The sequence below is a fragment of the Leptopilina boulardi genome, unplaced genomic scaffold, assembly GCF_019393585.1.
Source record: "Leptopilina boulardi isolate dan_hultmark-lab unplaced genomic scaffold, ZJU_Lbou_2.1 LbouV2_257, whole genome shotgun sequence".
In the NCBI taxonomy this organism is placed as follows: domain Eukaryota; kingdom Metazoa; phylum Arthropoda; class Insecta; order Hymenoptera; family Figitidae; genus Leptopilina; species Leptopilina boulardi.
The window spans coordinates 26,503-43,236 of NW_026137815.1; the positions used below are offsets into that span (position 1 = coordinate 26,503).

At 26.5% G+C, this 16,734-nt stretch overlaps 1 protein-coding gene across 1 annotated transcript; it reads left to right on the forward strand.

The window, feature by feature from the left end:
- Nucleotides 1–768: 768 nt before the first annotated feature.
- Nucleotides 769–13,175, forward strand: LOC127280896 (probable nuclear hormone receptor HR38). The gene is made up of 7 exons (XM_051304208.1): nucleotides 769–935; nucleotides 3,626–3,846; nucleotides 4,026–4,580; nucleotides 6,005–6,308; nucleotides 6,529–6,837; nucleotides 9,615–9,849; nucleotides 11,277–13,175. The coding sequence occupies exons 1-7, from the start codon at nucleotides 915–917 to the stop codon at nucleotides 11,531–11,533; spliced, it is 1,902 nt and encodes a 633-aa protein (XP_051160165.1). The 5' UTR covers nucleotides 769–914; the 3' UTR covers nucleotides 11,534–13,175.
- Nucleotides 13,176–16,734: the final 3,559 nt, after the last annotated feature.

Below are 16,734 nucleotides of genomic sequence, written 5' to 3' on the forward strand. Positions count from 1 at the left end.
GTATAATATTCTTAAGCATCGCATCGCATAATGCAATAAGCGATGGTACAGACCTTGATGCGCTTATCTAAACCAGAGGTAATAAATTGATGCAGTCAATCTCGTAAGCGGTCGTTTTTCTTGAATTTTATTTCTCCTCTTTTTTTCAAGGAAGAAATCTTTCGACTTTTATAATTTCAATATGTATACGTCAATATATATTATTATTATTATTATTATTATTATTATTATTATTATTAATCAGTGAAAGAATAATTGTATTCATTTATTGAAAAATTCTGAGAAAATTATTTCTTTTTTAATTACTCCAACTTGATAATTAATATTCAAGCGGGGGGTCATTAAAAAATGTTACTCAATATATATATATAGATGTACATTTTACTTCACTTTCGTTTTCGTCAAACTAAGATTACAACCTTCGAATTATAATAAACAAGAATCGAATTTTTTTTTTCATAAATCATTATATCCTTCTTCTTCATCATATATTATCAGATAAACATTAATTATAAACACATATACAATTACATATTTTAATTAAAATTTAATTAAATCGAATGTAGTTTTTTAAATATTATAAAATTCCTGAATATCATAATTATTTAAAATTAGATTATTTTATGATTAATTTAATGCAGTTGAAAATTTGGTGTTAATTGGATTGGCTTTTTTAACAAATTAATAATATATAATTTTCTTTTATTTCAGGGCAACTGCATTCGCCAAATGGCGATAGTGACAACAGTAACGGAAGTCAACGTGCTATTGTAGTGCCTCGTGTCGAAATAGAGCAACAACATCGCCAAAGACAACAAAGACAAGTTTCCGCCCCAGAGAGCGTTCCCGCATTAGTTTCGACTAATCATTCTTCATCGACAACAACCACAACCGCCTTCACCGTCGCGTCAAGTATGCTTCTTTTGCAGACACAGGTATATATTATTTATTCTTATAACATTTTCATATATAATTTTTAAGAAAAAAATATAATTTCAAATTTTTTGGTATAGAACCGGTATTGAATAATTTATTTAAATTATATAAATTCGTAGTATAAAATATTAATTTCAATAATAATACAAAGCATATTTTTCTCAAGACTATAATAAAATTGTAAATTAATCAATTGGCATAATAAACCAAAGTACGTAATAAAAGCGAAATCATAAATATCCAAATTAACTTCTTTCATTTAAATTCATGAAATATGTACCTATATTTTAAAAGATTGAAATTAAACATAAAATTTCGTTTTTCAATAAAAAAAAAAGATGCAATACTTTGACGGAATTTCGTATATGAATTATTTCTTATATATACATATATGATTATTTAATATCCTAAATTTGATGGAATGTATAAACATTAAAGTAAAGAGATTCTAAAAAGCAATAAATTATATATAAAATTTTAAGTGATCTCATCAGATTCTGTTTTAGTTGTTTTCATTTTTTTTTTTTTTTTATCTAAAACGAAAACAAACATTTTTTGAAAAAATAAATTTTTTTTAAATTGCTTAATTAAACAGGAACATTAATCATGATTAAATAGGAATATAATACTAAAATTTTACCGATTAAGAAGTTAAACAGCGATTATTAATATTATTGACACGAAAATATAACCTCAAAATGAAAAGTTTTTATTTTAATTCGAGTTTCTCTTTTTACTCAGTTTTTCCTGAAAAAATATAAGATATTAAAAATTTCTTCAATATAAATCTTTCTTCAGGTTATATGCAATAATCATTTTATTTTGAGGTTATCTTTTCTTTCAAATACATAAAGGATACAAAAAAAATATTATAAATTTTCACAGGATACTTACTAGATTCAGATTTTTTTTGACATGTTTCACGGTTTTTTCACAGAAATTTTCTATTTTATTGATTTCTTTTCCATCTTATCAAAGTAGGTAAATAAACATGTTCCACTACGGTAAACAAACGATAGAGAGAAAAAGAAATAAGATATTTTCACTCTGAATAAAGCTGATTGGTTAAGAAAGTTCCTAATGACCAATCAGAGTCAGTTTTAATAGAAATACGTGAGTTATTCTTAATGCGATTATAGATAAACAGTAATTAAAAATGTATTATCAACATTCGTGGAACATAATGAGAATTAAGTTTTGTTAAATTGTCGATTAAGGTCACTTTGACCTAGTTTTAAGGGTTGAATTTCTCAGCGCAGTTTGTTACATTATTGCAATAAAAGAAGCTCACAAAACACTTCCAATTCCTATAAAGTTTCTTGTTTTTTTTTTCTCGAATCATGCAGAAACTATGTATTCTTTTTCCACCTCGTGAGAAATACGTGGACGTAAATATTGGCTGTTGCGCAGTAAAGTTGCAATGTTTACTAACAATCGGCTGATTGCAATAGAGAAAAAAAAAGAAGCAACAATCCCGCGCCGGAATCCGCACTTTGTCGAGAGTCGTTATAGACTGCACCTCTCACCCTGAACATCGAATCTTTGTATCTGTCTTTTTCTCTATCACTTCTCGACATCCTAAGAATCAGTAATTCAGTATATTTAATTCCTCTCCTATATACCGCGAGTACGCGACATCTGCATACCAACCTACGCTACCCGGATCCTCGTGATGTCCTATAACCTGTTTCTAAACTTCTGTTATAATGCAATCACTAATTAAGTACAATGGCGAATTCCGCGCATACGCTTCTCATTCTCATAATATATTCTTATATATTTGTACTTGCAATAACGGCTCAATGAAAATTCAATCGTGACACAATGGGAAAATATATAAATATGTACTCGTCGGGACGATCGATATATTATGAGAGAATCTTTCACAAAAACACCTTCCTCGTCGCTTCTTATACTAGTCACGGTTCAGGAAGTTTAGTCCAGGGATTCCCCGAGGAACGATTAGCAAAATGTCAACCAACAGCGGAACCGCTGCCACAAATTGAATACTTACCCTCTTTCCCCTTCCGTTCTCGTCATCATTGTTTTTCCTTTTATTTTTTCTTCATATAAGAAGCTTATAAATTTTTTTCGCAAATTTTTAATTTTTCGTTTATAATGAAATTAAAATTAATTTCAATTAGATTAGCTCTTTCCCCTATTTTTGAAATATTAAATTAACAAGTAATGATGATAATTTTGACAAGAAAAATACATTTAAATTTACCAAAAAATTTAATTTAACGGTATACAAGACAGTGCGTCTAATTTAGAACAAATGAAACTTAATTAAAAGTCTAGAATTTTTAAACCGGTTTAAATCAAACGCACGAATTAATTATAAATTTATCCTTATAAACTGTAATTAGTTTTTTAAAATTTTGTCAAAAAATGTAATTTTAGAAATCACATTACTGAAAAAAAGAAAAATATTGAAGAAGATAATTTAAAGAAACGCTTTTCAAAGATAAAAAAAAACTTTGGAAAGAAACATACAAAAATGTAAAAGTTAAAACGATTTTGAAATCAATGAGAAAAAAAATTTGGAGCTAAGAAGATAAAAACAGTGGTAAATGTAAATACAGTTTATAAAGATGTTAATAATTTATTAAAAATAAATTGCAATGCGAACGGATATATTAATTAATCTTGTATAGAATTAAAAAATGAGTATTAATTATTTTTGCAGAGTCCATTTGGATGTAGTAGTTTTTCGGATTTGTTAAGCGGCACTTACACTGACTCCACGGATGCTGGAAGTCTACCGGAAGAACTCGATCCTTTTCCGGAACTGCAACTAGGCAATCCACAGGACGTTACAAGCTCCGAGGAAGCGCCCTCGCAAAATCACCACTCAGTCCATTCTCAACCACCTCCACTTCCAGGAGACGTTCAAGCTGATTCACTCAGGTAATTATTTCATTTCACTATTTTCTTTTTCTTAAATTATCAATAAAACAGTAATATCCCATTATATTAGTAGACAAAAATCCCAAACATGAACAAATTCAAAATTTCGAATTATTAAATTAATTAATTTAAAAAAAACAATGCAGAATAAGTCTGATAAATTTTTTTAATATTTGCAGTCCAACGCCACTTCCCAGCTTTCAAGAAACCTACACAGTTCAAAGATATCGTCAAGAATTGCAGAGTTTGGGAATCAAGATGGATGATGATTGTTATGGAGAAGGTGTTTACCCCTGTACAGGAGCCTCGTTTACTTCTGATTTTACTCAGGCTGTTCCCTACCAAAATCATCATAACCAACATCAGCCACATCATCCGCCACAAACTCAGCAACATCATCAACAACATCATTCTCAACAAAATCACCTGCATCAACCACAGCAGACACATCATCAACATCATCATCATCATCATCATCATCATTTGGGTTTTTTCTCAACGGAATCAGCTCCAACGCCTGCGGCTGTTCCAAATCCAACGAATCATCAAGAATCACCTTACGCGTCAGTACCTATTGTTTATGGACCTCCTCCAAGTGTCACCAGCAGTGTTGCCTCACCGGGTGCAGTAACACCAAGTGATCTCCGTACTGCTGTTGGTAGCACTGTCGTCATTCCTGGAACACCTCGACCTCGACGTGCCTCCTTACCACCTCAAAGATCTGAATCATCAAGGTGAATTTCACTGCTTTCCTATATTTTGTAAATCATTTACTTTTTATTTATTTAATAATTAATTCAATTGTCAATTCTATTTATATTCTATTAAAAGTTTTTCTACAATATTAATCAAATTATATTAAATTAATTCAATTATCAAGAAAGAAATTTTGATTAAAAAAGAATTTTTAGTTTTGTATCTAAATAAAATTTTCTACTAAATGAAGTTTTTAAATTTCCATAAAATTAAATTTTTTATTTAAAACTATAAAGGGAAGGGACCGGCAAAATTTCAACCCAACAAAATTAATGTCGTTTAGGTGATATCAAGTTTTTTCTTGACAATATTTTTAAAAATTATAATACAATTTGAAAAAATAAAAAAAACTTTCTAAATAATTTTAAAAATAAAACTCGAAATTTCCGAAAAAATGTTTAAAAAAATTGTTATTCCTAAATAAGGTATCAATTTTTATTGGTAGTCAATGTTAATGGTGATTCTTTTTAAATTAAACTTTTTACATAATTCTTATTTTTTTTTGTTTGTAATTTTTTATATTTTTTTCGTGATTCTGAACAATCAATGGTAGGGATATTGAAAAATTTTAATTTAAAAAAAATTTCTAAAACTGGCAAAATAATTTTTTTTTCAATTTTACTAATTATATTTTAAATAATGACAGAAAAAAAATTAACACTCCTAAACAACATTAATTTTGATAGGTTAAAATTTCACTAGTCCTTGCCCTTAATTTTGATGAGACGCATGAATAAGTCCTACAATTTATTTGTTCGAATTTTCATTTGATAGAATTTTTTTCAGTCCAATTTTCCTTTTTTCGAATTATTTTTTTTATTAATTATATTAAATAATTTCCATTTAATCGATTTTTCATAATTATTGGAAAATTTTTAGTTAACCGAACTTTCATTTAACAGAATTTTGAAATTTTAAAATTCGAACATTTTCATTTCACCGAATTTTAATTAAATTGATTTTTTATTTATACGAATTGTCATTTTGAATATAATTTCTAAAACCCCGAATTTTTATTTGAGCGAACTAATATCCGACAATAATATTTCAACACGAATTTAAAAATTAACAAAATCAAAAATTATCAAGAAAATTATTGATGAATTTTTAAATTCGCGCCGAAATCTTTCTTTCGGATATTTGTTCGGACAAAAGAAAATTAGGTGTTTTAAAAATTATTTCCATAGACAATTAGTGCAAATAAAAATTGTAATAAATGAAAATTTGGTGAAATTCAAATTCTATCTTATAAAAATCCATATAAATTCTTTTTTTTTTTTTGAAAATTTAAGCAGATAAAAATTCAAAATTTATTCGTGCGTCTAATTAAAGAAAAAAATTGTAAAATAAAAATGAAAACAAAATTTTCTTTACTTACAAGTGTCTGTCGATTTTATAGCAGTAGCGAATCACCCAAATTGAGATGTAGTGGAGCAAGTTCAACGACTGGTTCACCATCTCCTGGAGGTGAACGAGCACCGCCAAGTCCAAGTCAGTTGTGTGCAGTTTGTGGTGACACTGCAGCCTGTCAACATTACGGAGTTCGAACGTGCGAAGGGTGCAAAGGATTTTTCAAAAGGACAGTACAGAAAGGTTCTAAATACGTTTGTCTTGCCGAAAAGGCGTGTCCTGTAGATAAGCGTCGACGAAATCGATGTCAATTTTGTCGCTTTCAAAAGTGCCTCTTGGTTGGCATGGTCAAGGAGGTGAATACTTTTATTTTTAAATTGAAAATTTAATTTCATTTGAATTTAAAATTAAACTCAAATATTAGAAGAATTTTTTCTCAAGTAATTTATCATCTCGAATTCTTTTTTTCCGCAGATATTCAAAATTTATAAATTTATAAAATATTATTATTAATTTATATAAACATTTATTTGCCTTACTTTAAATGACAAAACTAATTATCTGGAATGTCCTTAGGTTGTGAGAACGGACTCTTTGAAAGGAAGACGAGGTCGACTGCCTTCGAAACCAAAATCTCCCCAGGAATCACCACCGAGTCCTCCAGTTACTCTGATAACGGCACTTGTTCGTGCCCACGTTGACACCACACCAGATCTCGCAAATCTCGACTTTTCTCAATGTCGCGAAATTTCTCCCGGTGAACCGCCACTCTCGGAAGCAGAGAAAACCCAACAATTCTACAATCTCTTAACATCGTCAGTGGACGTTATCAGAAACTTTGCTGACAAAATTCCCGGATTCATGGACCTAACACCAGAAGATCAAGTCAGTAATATTTTCATTTTATTGTTGATTCAAGTAGAAAAAAATTGGTTCTTCAAAAAATATCTTTCAAATAGTTCGTACGCGTTACAATTTTATATAGAAAATTAAATATTTTTTAATGATGTAAAGACTTGACTAACATTTTAATTGACCTGTCTAAAAATTAGTTATTTCAATTATGGAAGTTTCTAAATTTCTTTCTTTAAATAAATAAATATTAAATTCATTAATTTTGATTATTTATTGAGTTGAAGGGAAATTACGGTCTAGAAGTCAATTTTTTTTCAAAATTTTAAGAATTATTTCAGAACTAACTTTAGTGGTATTGGGTTTTACTTATAACACATTAATACACTTTTAAACTTTACTAAAAAAAATATTTTATCAAAAATGGTGTCCACAATTGCGACTGTTGCAAGTGTCGAAAATTGAAAAATAAAATTATTTCATGTAAATTATAGTGATGATTATAGCCGGAACTAAAATTATCATTTTATATAAAAATTTGACAAAATGATAGTTATTTAAGTCTGATACAACATTGAAAAAATGATTCTTTAAACATTCTAGACCGTGATGTCACTCCCTTAAGTAATAATAAGTGTTTTATAAAAATTCATGTTTTCTATGAATTCAATAGGTATTAATAATTAAATAAGCTATGCATTGAAACAGTTAATCTACACACTATTAATTCGTTGATTTTGATAACCTGGTCTTACATGTGAGGATCGATAGCTCGTGCATTTTCTAAAAGGTCACTCTTGACGAACTTCAAACGGTTTCGACTTGACGACACAGACTATTCGCTCAACGTATATTGGAATAGCATATACCCCGAGTGTAATACACTTTTTCTAACTCTTCTTCACGAGTCACGAACACCGTCAAAGACATACTCCACAATTTAATTCTCAATCTTAATATAATTAAATTTATTATTAATTTTTATTTTTTTTTTTTTATTTTTAATTATTAATACGTAAATTTTAAATTAACACGTGTAATAATTTCATTTTATCTTGTGCTGAAAATAAAATAAATGAAAACATCATTTATGTTATATCGATTAAGAAACAGTCATTTTACGATTGATCATTTTGACTAAAAAATAATTTATTTCCTATTTAGAAGAATTAATTCAATTTAAAAAAACCTCCCATTTTATTTATTATCTAACTATTACTAAATTTGTAAATATTTTCAGTTTACTCAAATTTTGAAATGGTCCATTTTAGTCGAAAGTTTTATTTTATATAATTATGTATTCAAATATTGATATTTATTTAATTTTATTCTTTCAAAATAGTTGTACCATTAATTTTTATATTTTCTTTCTGCATTGATCCCAATTTTAAAAAATCAATTAAGTTATCAATTAGGATCATAGGAATCTTGTAAGGATAAAATTATGACAAAACTGTTTGATTTAAAAAAAAAGTAATTAAGTAATTAAATAAATATTCCAAAATATAACAATTTTTAAAAAATTGTAAAGAATAGAAAATTAATCATGTCACATTATTCAAGAATTTAAATTAGTTTTATTTCAACAATTTTATTCTTTTTACAAAGTTCATACAAAAATCACAACTTTTTTCCTTTTTTATTTTAATATATTTATTTTTAATTTAATTTAAATTCAATTAATTTTTATAAAATTGTCTTTGTTAATTTATTATTTGATTGATTGATTTCATAAAATAATAACAATAAATATATTTATTAATATCTAAAATTATTGTTGAGTACTTTGTACCAAAGGGCTTCAAGTGTAATTCCTAATAAATAAATAAATATGTATTTTTAATTGTTAATTACTTAAAATTTTAAACTTGAAGAAAAACTCAACTTCTCATCGCTTGATACAACAACAAAGTGCGGAGTGACTGAAAGACCATTACGATTATTATGGTTAATGATTATAGACAATTATATAGTGCTTTAAAAATCGTTTCATTTAGTGATTCGAATTTAGTTTTAAAAAATAGAAATTGAGAGAAATCGAGCGCTTTTGCTATTAGTTTAGTTGTGCGTTATTTATATACAATTTATTCACAAGTTTCTTAAAAAAAAGTTTGTGTTGCGGATTTGAAATTTTTTTATATGTAAAGGTGTTTGCGAGCAACCGAATAAACAATATTGTAGTTACGGGCATCACAGTTTAATGAAATGAAAATTTTAAAATTAAATTAAATTTTTAAAATTTTAAAATAAATTCACATTAAATTAATCTTTGATTAAATATTTAAATTTTTTGATGCAAATAAACAAAGTTTTTGTCAAAAAATTAATTTTACAGCATTAAATTTGTCCTCTTTTTACCAAATTAGTAAAAAAAAAAAACTTTTTTACAAAATAAAGAATTAAATGTCTTTTAAATAAAGAGAAAATTTATTTATTCTTGAAATTAAAAATTAAATTTTATTGAAAATACAATTTTTATATTTATATTTACTAGTAGACATTAGTTTTTACTGTTTTATTTAAAAACGTTTCATATTATTTGTTGAAAACAATTTGTTCTTTCCTAAATTTAATTTCTGATCTAAGATTTCATAGAAAAATATTATTCTATTTTCATATAAATTTAATCATTTTATTGAAAAATTAAAAAAATTCTTATTTTTAAAAATGAGAAAATATTTTTTAATGAGAAAAAAGAGGGTATAAGGAAAAGACTGTGAAGCCTGTAAAAGATAATGATAAAAAGTTTATAACGAAGTGTGAAAACACATGAAATAGTAATTGTAAATCGTTTTCTGTATTTTTTACAGAAATTCCTCTTCCTCAATGCCAGCCTGGAACTTTTTGTACTGAGGCTGGCGTACCGCACAAAAGTAGATGACACCCGACTGACTTTTTGCAACGGAGTAGTCCTCACACGTGAGCAATGCGAACAAAGTTTCGGCGACTGGCTTCAAGGAATCATGGACTTTTGTCAAAGTCTTCATGTCCTCGACGTTGATATCAGCGCCTTTGCCTGCCTTTGCGCCCTCGCGCTCGTTACTGGTTAGTCAAAATCAATTTTAAATGCGAAACTCTTAAAAGTAGAAGACACTGTTTTTTTCTTTAATAATTAACAATCTTTGTAGCTTGTTATTTTTTGTCAAAAAAAAAAAAAAAAAAAAAAAGAAAAGAAAAGAAAAGAAATCTGAAGAAATATATTTTAAAGATTTCTTTTCTACTTTTTTTTGTACAAAAAATACTACATATAGCTACAAATGGCTGTTTATAACATATACACATATATTATTATCCCTCCAATTTAGTTGAATAATCTTCAAATTATTTCGTGTTGTTAAAATATTCATCACATTTCGGCATTGATAGAATATGTGTAGACAGACACACACACTTGCAATTCGGTTTCTCTCGGACCGTTCGATAATTAATTGACCGCCGGTTATTTATTGAAGACGTGCATTACGAAACCGCAACGTCCGACGGCAATCGTTGTTTCAACACGCGATATCGATGCTTTCGTCAATTGAAGGATCCGTCGAGAATTAAATCTACAGAAAGAAAGTTATATGGGAGAAAAATGATGAATCTTGCATGGCTATATGCAATCACCTTCATATGAATTTCAAAGCAATTCCGCACTCGCACAAGCTTCTTCGACTATTGTCTTAAACTTTCTAATCAGAAAACTATTTATATATTTCTTTTTTTTTAACAAAAATAATTATATTCACATTTTTCTTCTAATCTATTTGCAAATATTTTTCGATTTTTGAAAAGAAAATATTTTTTTAAATATTGTATTATACAATTTTTTGTTTATCAAAATTTAAATCTTTATAATTTTGCAGTCGCTTCAAATGATTATATATTTTTTTCTTTCATTAATTGAGCTTCTTAAAATCTAAATTTTTTCATAAAATTAGAAATTCATTCTGACCTTCATTTCTGAAATTATATGTTTGAAATTTCGGTTTTTTTATTCTATTAATTTCATTGTTAAATTTTTTTAATTTTCAAATAATGTTATTATATTATAAAAATTTTCAAAAATAAAATGTAATATTTTCAAGAAAAATTTAAATAAATTTAATAAAATATTTTAAGTTTAGTAAATTAAATATTTTTTCAAAAGAATCTGAGATGATTGAAAGTAATAAAAATAAAAGTAGGTGAAGGTGAGTGGATTGAAAGATAGAGCAAAATCATAGACACGCATAAAGTATTCAATAAAGATGCATTATATAAATAAATATGTTTTTTTAACAATAAAATTATCTTATTGAAATATGTAATTTTAATTAATTAATTTAATACTTAATTGGGAAGATATAATAGACATGAAACTTAATTTATTATAAACAATTAAAAATTTGTAAAAAAAATAGCTAAGATATGTATTTGAAATTTTTAATTTTAATATTACAACATTTAAAATAACAAATATTAATTGAAATCATTTTTATATTTTACAGAAAGACATGGTCTTCGAGAACCGCAGAAAGTAGAACAACTTCAAATGAAGATAATCTCATCCCTGCGAGATCACGTCACTTACAACGCAGAAGCCCAACGAAAAACTCACTATCTATCTCGACTACTGGGTAAACTTCCAGAACTTCGAAGTTTATCCGTGCAAGGTCATCAGAGAATTTTCTATTTGAAGTTGTTGGACATCGTACACGCACCCTCATTCATTGAAGAAATGTTCATGGCCACCCTGCCTTTTTGAACAATTTTTTTTAAGGACACATTTTCATTCTCCCAGTAAACCATTTTACTGGTTTAATAATTGAGTTTGCTTTGTAATTTTTTTTTTATTTTTGAAAGCAAAAGAACATTCTTTTCCATATAGATTCTTATTTTCGGTGTTTTTGGTCCCTTTGTGTTATATGTTCGCCTCGTTTTTTTTATAATTTAACTCCTGGACGACATTGCGCGCGACATTGCAGGAACCTTTTTTTTAAAATGCGAGGACAGTGTTAATAAACGAAAGAAATCCTAATTATAAATAATAATAATACATGTATAGAAAGAAAGAAAAAAAGACCAAGAATGTATGACAAGAATGAATGATTTAAAGACCGATTGAATGAAAAAAGTGAAATTGAGAAAAGAAGTGCTCTTCGAGAATGGTGCTTCGAATCATTAGGGTTGAGATTGATTAATACTTATTTGTTTATATAAACTAGGGAAAAAGCTGATATAATATATATACCATGAAAGTGCTTATTGTTTAGAAAAGATTATATCGCACGGTATTTGTGTGAATCCGTGTTTATAATAGTTAGGGATGTGCCCGGATATCCGGGAGGCTGTTTTTTTTATATATAACAATTTTTAGTAATTTTCTCATTATTTCGTGACAAGTTACCAGAATATTCTTACGAATTTTGTTACATACTACATTCTTTTTTGTTTTGTTAGGAATTAAAAAATTTTAAGGATTCTAGATTGTAATGCAGCTTTTTCAAGTTCCATTTATGTATTTGTAATTTTTCACCGAGTTTGTAATATATACTAATTTAACAAAAGTGTCGGTTACGAAGACTCGGCCGGATATTCATCCATCCCTAGCGATGACTCCCTTATTTTCGGTTTAATTGATTTCAGAATTTGCGCCGCAATACAAAGAACTTGAATCAAAGAATTTGAAATTTGATTCCAGCTCTTTTGTAATACCCCATATGTTATATATAGTTTTAAAGAAGTCACAAAGAAAATTAAAAGAAAAATTAAATACTCTGTCTGAAATTATGCTCCTGTTGTCGAATCAGTCATTTTTTAATTGTGAAGAGCGATCGAAGAAACTTTCGAAAAAGGATAAAAATTCGTAAAAGCCCTTGATCAAGATATATCGACGCTCAAAGCTGTGGCTAATTCTAGTTACGAGATATTGTGATAATTATGTTAAATATTTGATCATTATTATTCCTTGACTGAGATACATATCGTGAAATGAAAAAAAAAAAAAGAAAATTGCAAATCGACAACCGATAGCATAATTACAGATTTCTGTGACAAATTCGACATATCAGAGTGGAGAAGCGATGATGGAAATTCAAAGTCGCAATTTCCCTCCTTTTTCTAAAAGTAGCCTATATAGGACGTGATTCTCGCACGTTTCGTCCACTGCACTGTATAAATCTTGCCTGATGTAAAGTTTAAATAATCGTGAAAAGACAATTGGCGTTGAAATTTTTAAACGAAAACGAAATATTTTTCATTCTAGTTTTCTACTTCACTAATCCGTAAATAGAATGTAAGCTTCTAAAAATAAATTTATAGTCGAGTTTGTCTATCATATTTCCAACATCCCAGTTAATGGGGATGTTCGCGTATATAGGTAAAAAAAAAAAAAAAATTAAAAAGAAGCTTCAATTTTAGAAAACCGTTTCTATATTTTTTTAAGCTCTCGGAGACCCTAATCTTTTTGAAATAGCGTCGAGCTTATCAGCCAAGTCGAGCACTTTCACACCGTGTGTGAGAAAATTGCGAGTCTTACTATATATAAATATATTATATAATATATGTATTTAAGAAATATATTATATCCGTCGGGGGTCGTTATTTGCGTGCGAGAATCCTAAGATCGAAAGGTCAAAATTTATCGTTGACCATATCGACTAGATACTCTTACGTTTATGTGATTTTAGACTATTAAGAAGAGATGAAAACGGTCTCGTCTCAGCAGCCGAATATATTATGTTTGTACTAAAGCTACAATAATCGAGGAAAAAAATATTATTCATATTATGTATATCTATATTTTGGACTGACTGAGACGATTCCGATATAAAGTTACCTATTATGTTTATGAAATTATTTTTAATCAAACTAACGTAGAAAAAACCTATTTATACGTATATCCATAATATTATTACACAATACTACAATAATACTTCTACCGTTACTGTAACTATGTCTATTGCGACTTCCGTCGTTACTGTTATACTACTGCTGTTATTACTGATACTGCGCAACCACCGTCACAAAACTGACAATTAGGCTGTTTCAAAAAATTAGTTCTAGCTTTGAATCAGAGAGCCAGAAAAGTTATTTAACTTTTCTTTTGGCCCTAACAATATGAAATTTCAATGTGATAAAATATTTATTTTAACGTCAAAATAACTTTTGGTATTAAAGGGTCACATTGTAGTACATTTTCGTTTCTAAATTTAAGTTTTGAGTCAAAAATAATTGTAGGTACTTAAAAAATATATAGTTTTTAATATAAAAACAAAAATTTTATAAATTAAAAAATTGTTTAAAAAAAATTTTTTTTTCCAATTAATACAAAAAATATTACAAATTGAACTTAAAATTTTTGTATCTAATTGAAGTGATGAAAACATATAAATGTTTTCATCATAAATGAAAACATTTATATGTCTTCATCACGTCAATTATGAGATAAAAATTTTATATAAAAAAATTATATAAAAATTTATATATGTATTTATATATATTAATTATTATTTAGGAAATTGAGTAAAATAAAAATATTTAAATAGAAACTTAAAAAAAGGCCCTTAAAGAATTTTGGATTAAATTTTTTTTATTTAAAAATTGTTTGCTCTTTGATCAAAGTGAATTTTTTTTCGAAACAACCTTATTAATGTTGCAAAAAATTCTACAGTTAATCATAAAAAAAACTGTCTTAAACGTAATCAGCACTCGATAGAGATTTTTCACAGTCAACAATTCTATACATTTTCCATGAGAAACACATTCCCTATATGGACAAAATTTATTGAGTCAGTGATCTAGAAAATGTTTTCTCGTATATTAATTCACAAAACTTTTCATTCAAATTCTATATATATATATATAATAATTGAATTTAAAAAAAATTGAAATTTTTTAATTTCAAAACAGAGGCAGCTGTTTTCCTATATAAAATAGAGCAAATATTTTAATATAAAATATGTATATATATTTTTGAATGTAATTTAAAAAAAAAATTGCATGATATGTATATTACTATAATATAAAGATGATTTAATATAATATTTTATCGGGGTTGTTGCAGATATCGAAACAAATGAAAAAATACAGATGTTTATTTTTTGTTAAAAACAGTAAAATTTTAAATTCAATTTTTTTTTCTTTCAAATTTTTTGTTTGTTAAAATTTCAATATTTTTTAAATCAAATTTTAATTTTTTAATTGTTAATAATTGTGGGAAAGTTGTTGAAAGTTTATTTTTGACTCAAAGAAAAATGTAGATTTCTCAAAGATTTCTATTTTATTTTTTATTGTATTAAAATTGATGTTATTTATAAATTTGCATACAAGAAAATTTGTTTATAATTTTAAAAATAGATGAAGAACAATTTTTTTGGATTGAAAACAAATTTTAGTTTTAAAAATAAGGAATATTTATTCAGTATAGAATTTGATAAAAAAAATTTTGCAGTAATCCTGTATATATGTTATATGTATAAATATTTTAATGTATAAATGATGGGAATTTAAATGACTATACTACCTCTTTAGTGTATAAGTCAGTGTGCAATCGTTAAATTGTTAATGAAATTTATGAATTTTCGATAATCCCTCTGATTGTGATTCTTCTTAAGTGTTTTTCAAAATTTGAAAAATAATAATTTTTCTTACGTAATTTTTTCAATCACTTTAAATAAATTTATCGAGATCACTGACTCTAATATATCTTGAATCTCTTTCATGTGCTGTCAAGTGATCACAATAGCCTTCGGTATGTAAAAATAAGTAAGCAGATATGGAGTTCTCTTAAAACACATATCTACGTACTTAAAATTCGTGTACATGCACAATAGTTATATATATATATAAATAAATATTAATATATGTGTCATGATTCCTAAACATGTATAAGTGTAAATTTGGCAATACCTGTAAAACAACAAATTTTCTGTTTTTCTCAGGAAATATCTTTTTAATTCTTGTTCAGTTATAAGTAATCAAGAAAATCAGCCTTACATTTTAAATGATATTTTAAAAACAATTATTTTTTCATGTTATATAAATTAATTAAATAGATTTTGATATAAAAATTTTTAAAAGTATATTTTTGAATAAAAATTCAAATCTACTTTTTAGTTTTATATCAATATTTTTGTTTCAACATTTTATTTATCATATAGTTTATTTTTGAAAGAAGAACAAATTTTTGGCTTATTTTCTAATAATTATAATCTCTTTAATCGAACCAGAATTAAAAAAGAGTTTTTTTTGCATTTTTCTATTATATCATTCATTTTTTATGCTGCTTTTCACACAAAAATTTTGTATTCGTTTATACTCGTTCAACAAATCTTTTAAAGATTTATTTAAGTGATAATAAGAGATTCAGAAATTCGTGTAGGTCATTTTATATAAGTTGACTGACGATTCTTCTCCCGGCTTTTATCTATATAAATTATAAGATTGCCATCTCTTAAACTTTATAATTTTGTCTCGCGAGGTATTAAATAAAGAACAAAGTTATAATATAAAAATGCGTGTTTTATTATTTATTTATAATAAACAAAAATTCTTATTCTCTTTTATTTTTTCATGATTGGATGTGTGTGGGTTATATTCACATCTTTTTTTATTATTTTTGTCTGAGAAAAATTAAAAATTTTTTTTAAGATTAGAAAATGTTTTTATTTTTCCAACTAAGGTAATTTTATAATTTCTTTAAAAAGTTTCAATATTCCATATATATTTTCTATTTCCTTTTATTTTTTTTTTATATATTTAAAAAAATATTAAGTATTGTTGTTGATTCAAATTTTCCGGGCTTTCTAACAGCTGTTCGGTGGCGCCTCAAGTGGCAAAATATGGAAACACTTTCCTATAGTGAGCCGGTAAATTAGATAACATTGTTATCATTATAGCAAAACAGATGAAAAAGATGGCGTTTCAAACTGTTGAATTTGCTCATGAGTGTTCTTCGGGAGTTTC

Coding starts and splice junctions, on each gene's coding strand:
- LOC127280896 (XM_051304208.1), top strand. CDS start 915: ATGCTTCTTTTGCAGACACAG. Junction 936..3,625: donor TGCTTCTTTTGCAGACACAG/GTATATATTATT, acceptor TTATTTTTGCAG/AGTCCATTTGGATGTAGTAG. Junction 9,850..11,276: donor CGCCCTCGCGCTCGTTACTG/GTTAGTCAAAAT, acceptor TATATTTTACAG/AAAGACATGGTCTTCGAGAA.